The 6,000-nt window shown below is 44.1% G+C and overlaps 1 protein-coding gene across 9 annotated transcripts in view; it reads right to left on the minus strand.

Annotated features, from left to right (window-relative positions):
• The window catches only part of LOC123501881 (mucin-5AC-like), a 32,220-nt gene that overhangs the window by 6,531 nt on the left and 19,689 nt on the right, over nucleotides 1-6,000 (minus strand). For 7 of the 9 annotated variants that reach the window (XM_045250935.1, XM_045250930.1, XM_045250927.1 and 4 more), the window contains 5 exons: nucleotides 5,753-5,877; nucleotides 5,152-5,291; nucleotides 3,909-4,497; nucleotides 1,515-1,664; nucleotides 489-575 (listed from right to left, as the gene is read on the minus strand). In XM_045250935.1, the coding sequence (XP_045106870.1) occupies nucleotides 489-575; nucleotides 1,515-1,664; nucleotides 3,909-4,497; nucleotides 5,152-5,291; nucleotides 5,753-5,877 (1,091 nt within the window). The remainder of the gene's footprint in view (nucleotides 1-488; nucleotides 576-1,514; nucleotides 1,665-3,908; nucleotides 4,498-5,151; nucleotides 5,292-5,752; nucleotides 5,878-6,000) is intronic. The other 2 variants (XM_045250933.1, XM_045250934.1) reach the window with 1 other exon arrangement.

Raw genomic sequence — 6,000 nt, forward strand, 5'->3', positions numbered from 1 at the left:
AGTCTTTAAGGATGTTTTTAGGTTCAAGTGACAAATTAACAAGGTTTCTACAATATCAACAGGAGTGTGTGTGTGTGTGTGTGTGTGTGTGTGTGTGTGTGTGTGTGTGTGTGTGTGTGTGTGTGTGTGTGTGTGTGTTATATATATAAGCACGACTCACAATGAAAACAAGAAAAGGCTGTACAAAGAAAGACAAACTGAAGATGCAAAAGAAATAAAAAGAAAAAAGAAAGAAGAGAAAGAAAGAAAAGAAAAAGCTTTACTTATAAAATTAGCCCCAAAAAAATTAGATGTGTGTGTGTGTGTGTGTGTGTGTGTGTGTGTGTGTGTGTGTGTGTGTGTGTGTGACCCCTTCCCTACACCTACCTCACTGTAAAAAAAAAAAAAAAGAGCTACCAATAACATTACCCCAAAATTGAGACATGTGTGTGTATGTGCGTGTGTATACGTGTGTGTGTGTGTGTGTATGACCCCTCCCTTGCACTCACCTCATTGGGCTGACACCTGTATCCCTTCTTGAACCGACACACCTTGTTAAACTCCATAACAGCCCCGTTCTGGGTGAGGGAGCAGATCTGTGGGGAGAGGAGGAGGACAACAGGTGGTCTTAAGAAAGCTGGCAGGACACACACAGGAACACTGACGAGAGGAAACACACACCAGCTGCCGAGAGAAACACAGAGAGAGAGAGAGAGAGAGAGAGAGAGAAGGAAGGGAGGGGGAAGAAAATGAGGAAGACATGATATATAGGAAAGATAAAAGGAATGGACGGAAAGAAGGAAGGAAGAAGATAATGTAATAGAAAAGTTAAAAGGAAGGAAGGGAAAAAGGGAGGAGAAAGAGAATAATGTAAAGGAAGTAAGGAAGGAGAGAAAAAAGGAAAGAGAATTTGAGTAATGATAAAAGTGAAGGAAGGAAAGAAGGAAGACAGGAACGGAAGGAAGGGAGTAAAGGAGATAGAGAATGTAATAGCAAAGATGAAAGGAAAGGAAAAAGGAAGGAAGAGAGAGAGAGAGAGAGAGAGAGAGAGAGAGAGAGAGAGAGAGAGAGAGAGAGAGAGAGAGAGAGAGAGAGAGAAGGAAGGTTAAGTAGAAGAAAGAAACACAATAAGAAACGACAGAATATTAGTAGAGAGAAACACACACAAAAAAAAGAAAAAAGCAAACTCCTTTTCACACACACACACACACACATAAGCTCAGATATTAGTGAGTAGAGAGAGAGAGAGAGAGAGAGAGAGAGAGAGAGAGAGAGAGAGAGAGAGAGAGAGAGAGAGAGAGAGAGAGAGAGAGAGAGAGAGAGAGAGAGAGAGAGAGAGAGAGAGAGAGAGAGAGAGAGAGAGAGAGAGAGAGAGAGAGAGAGAGAGAGAGAGAGAGAGAGAGAGAGAGAGAGAGAGAGAGAGAGAGAGAGAGAGAGAGAGAGAGAGAGAGAGAGAAAAAAAAAGAAAGAGAGAGAAAACACAAACCACACCCACACACACACACACACACACACACACACACACAAGTACGTACACTGTTCAATCCCTCACTGACAGGGGCGAGGGAGGAGGGAGAGGAGGAGGAGGAGGAGATGGAAGAGCGCTTGGAGATCCGACCTGCTCCCTTGGCGGTTCCTCCCTTTGTCTTTCCGCTTGTGGCGCAAAAAGTAAGCCAAAAAGGAAGCTAAAAGGGTGGAAAGGGTGACCAGAAGGGGAGAAGGTGAGGGGAGAGGAGAGAGGAGCGACGAAGGAAGGTGAAGAGAAGGATAAAAAGGAAAATAAGAAGGGAGAGAGAGGAGGGAAAGAAGGAGGTACAAGATGAAACAGTGAAGAGGGAAAAAGGTGGAAGAAGAAAAGGGAAAAAAAGGAGAGGAGAAGGGATAGAGGAAGGAAGAGAGAGGGTGAAAGGAAAAAGAGAGGGGAGAAGGGAAAGAGGAAAAGGGGAGAAAGGAGAGGGGTAAAAGAGGGAAACAGAGAGAGAGAGAGAGAGAGATTGGGGGGGTGAGGGAGGGAAAGATGGATGGAATTGGAGGGAAGAGAAAAAAAAGAAAGGAAGGAAGGAAGGAAGGAAGGAAAAAAGGGAAGGAAAACAAAAACAGGAAGAGAAGGAAAAAAATAATTTAGTTTATCATCCATAATTGTCATCAAAATCATGGAGGAGGAGGAGGAAGAGGAGGAGGAGGAGGAGGAGGAGGAGGAGGAGGAGGAGGAGGAGGAGGAGGAGGATCAATACACAAAAATGTTTACTTTTACTGAGGAAGAAAAATATCAGTCATTATGATATTCTGATTAACACTAACACTAGAGAGAGAGAGAGAGAGAGAGAGAGAGAGAGAGAGAGAGAGAGAGAGAGAGAGAGAGAGAGAGAGAGAGAGAGAGAGAGAGAGAGAGAGAGAGAGAGAGAGCTAACCAAAGGGGCTAACTACAATTACAACAGTACTAAGATGAAAATGACCACAGCCTAACAATCTCTTACTTGAAAGGGATAATATACTTACAAAATAGGTCACGCTAATAATTAATACTTGTTACTATTATCACTATTATTATTACCATTACTTACTTATCTACACTATTTATTGTCTTGTTTGCTGGTTGCCGTTTCAAGCGAAGTGGAAGGGGAGGTTAGCCAATACAGACAGACAGACAGACAGACAGACAGACAGACAGACAAACAGATTCTCATTGGTTCTCTAAATGTATAGTTTATAAAAAAATATTATTGTTATTGCTTTATTTCTCTATTTTTTTTTCTTATTTAAACGTGCTATGATTTTTTTTTTTCGCCTGTTTTTTTTTTATTTCATTTATTTGATTCATCTCATTTATTTCGTTTCCTAAATGATTGCTCGGAAAGTCTAAAGATTGTGTTAGATTTTGACAACACAAGGTTTTATTTGGATTTGTTTACGTTGCTAAAATCATTGTTATTTATGTGTGGAGAGGGAGGAGGAGGAGGAGGAGAGGAGGAGGAGGAGGAGGAGGAGGAGGAGGAGGAGGAGGAGGAGGAAGGAACCAGATTTCAAAATATACTTACTTTATAAAGACATGTTTGTTTATCTATTTATTTTTAAAGAGAGATAAAGATATTGATATATTTTCAAGCTAAGACTTATTTTTTATTTATTTATTTGCTTTATTTACTTATTCATTTATTTATTTATTGATCCATTCATTTATTTATTTATTTACAAACGTTTCCTAACAAAATTCAAACGTTTTTCGAGATTTTTAGGATATAAGACAACGCTTTTGAAACACTAGGGAGCAAAGGGGAGAGGGGAGAGAAAATGAGGGGAGAAACGGAGGGAGGGAGAGCGAGGGAGGGAGAGCGAGGGAGGGGAAGGGAGGGAAAGAAGCCACTCTGGTGTAGTAGATACATGCAGACGCCACAGGGAGACGCGCCCCGCCCCCTGACCAACACCACACCCACGTACACCACTTGTCTATACCACACCCTTTACACTCACCCCCACCACCACCAACATCACCTACCTTCAAACTCCTTGGAGTGTGTGTGTGTGTGTGTGTGTGTGAAAGGGAAAGAGATTACACACACACACACACACACACACACACACACACACACACACCGCGTAGTGTAGTGGTTAGCACACTCGGCTCACAACCGAGAGGGTCCGGGTTCGAGTCCCGGGAAGCGGCGAAGCAAATGGGCGCGGCTGTTAATTTGTAGGGTGTGTTCACGTAGCAGCAAGTAGGTAGGGGATGTAACTGGAGGGGTTGTGGCCTCGCTTTCCCGGTGTGTGGAGTGTGTTGTGGTCTCAGTCCTACCCGAAGATCGGTCTATGAGCTCTGAGCTTGCTCCGTGATGGGGAAGACTGGCTGGATGACCAGCAGGCGACCGTGATGAACACACACACACACACACACACACACACACACACACACATCCACACAAACACCTCACCTCTTTATTATTGTTGAAATCCAGTTTACGAGGGATCTCCAGACCGTGAGTCATGAAGAAGGCAATGACCTCAGCTTTGCCCAAACACTCTGACGTCAGCACAGTACCGAGGAAGTCAGCATCAGTTATCTTCTCAAAATCCACGACCTTGATGATTTCTTCCACAGCAGAACCAAGGGCTGAGAGAGGAAGGTTCTGCTGCTCAAGGTAATGGAGCCCCCAGTCTCTTATGGCCTCGAAAAGCTTAAGCTGGTCCTCGATTTTGAGATTAGGGTGACACAGGACCTTCTCAACCATCGCCTTGTCGAGATTAAGGTACCCGTGGCATGGTATGAGCTCTTCTGCGTGTTTTAAAATGATCTGGTAACACTTGGAATTAAGGTCAGCCAGCGTGTCCTCAGATAAAGCCAGCAAGTCAAAAAGGTTGTTCTTAGCCTCGTCAGTGCTTGGGGTGAAGGTGTCGACGAATTCTTCAAGGTAAGTTAAGGATTTGATGCCCAGGCCAGCTAGTCCCCATTTCCTGCTGGCGCGGAGGAGACCAAATGCCACGTTGATGTTCTCACACTCCACTCTGTCCGTGTAGATGTACCTGTGTGTTGTACCTGTGTGTTAGGAAGGTACACACACACTCACGATAACTTTTACTCCTCTACTCTATCTACCTGTGTACCTGTGTGCTGTACCTGTGTGTTAGGAAGGTACACACACGATAACTTCACTTCCTTACCCTATCTAGCTGTGTACCTGTGTGTTGTACCTGTGTTAGGAAGGTACACACACTCACGATAACTTTTACTTCTCTATGTACCTGTGTCCTGTTCCTCGCCTACACACTACACCACTACACTTACACCATTAACTCTCATTTCTTCACTCTCTCCGTCCATCTGTGCTCTAGAAAAGTACCGTTTCTAACCTACTCACTCTCCTAACATCACTAACTCTCACTTCCTTACTTTATCTGTCCATTTGTGTGTTAGGGAAGTAACAGGTCTTCGCTTTTTCACACTCTGGCCATTAATCTCCTACCCTCCATAGACCCTTCCTAATATCAATCAAATCGTCTAGTCACACGCAAAACTCATGGCAAAAATGCGTCCCAGTACTGAAAGGGATTAAAAAAAAAAACACCTCCATCAAACCTAACTAACAACACCAAAACACCACCAAACACCACCAAAACACCCCAAAGACACCCTAACCAACCCAGCTCCTCAAAACACCCTCCGTCTCTCCCACTTACTTCAAGATGCTCTCAAAGTCAGCAGGTTTTATGTCTGTAATTCTGAGGGTAAACATGTCAGCTGTGCCTGGGCTGGGGACGCCTTGTTGCACCAGGCGATAGAGGGGCTGACTCGCAGTGGCCAGCAGGAGACGGTGAGCCTGGTGAAGTGATAAAGAATGGTGAGAGATGGTGAGACGTGGTGTAGTGGTGAAGTGGTGGAATTGTGAGGGAAAGAAGGAAGGAATGGTGAAAGAGCGAGAGTTAATGAGGAAAAGAGGGAAGGAAGGAAGGAATGGTGATGTGGAAATGGTGAAGAGTTAGTGAGGAAGTGATAGTGAAGGAATGGTGAAGAAGACGGTGAGAGAGAGAGAGAGAGAGAGAGAGAGAGAGAGAGAGAGAGAGAGAGAGAGAAAATAGTCAAAGATAAGTGACGATGGAGAATGAAATAAAAAAAAAGAGAAATAACGAAGGAGTGATGTGGGGAAAAAAGACACAGAAAATAATGAAAAACGATACAGGAGAAAAAAAAACACACACACAAACATACACAAAAAAAAAGAATTACACAAAAACACACACACACACACACACACACACACACACACACACACACACTCACCTTAAACAGAGCAGCATTATTCCCCTGTCCGACACGAATATTAATATCTGCAAACTGTCCTGTGTCTAGAAGGTACTGCAGCCTCTCCACCACTGTCATGTCCCCCGTGGCGCCCAGCTGCATCTCTGAACGGGGGAGAGACTGGGGTGAAACAGTGTAGGTGGTGTTAGGAGAGGTGAAGGAAGGGAAAGGTGTGAGTGGGTATATTTGATGGTGGGGAAAGGGAAGAGGAGAAAGAAGAAGGGACA

Source organism: Portunus trituberculatus, chromosome 10, assembly GCF_017591435.1.
Source record: "Portunus trituberculatus isolate SZX2019 chromosome 10, ASM1759143v1, whole genome shotgun sequence".
NCBI classification, from domain to species: domain Eukaryota; kingdom Metazoa; phylum Arthropoda; class Malacostraca; order Decapoda; family Portunidae; genus Portunus; species Portunus trituberculatus.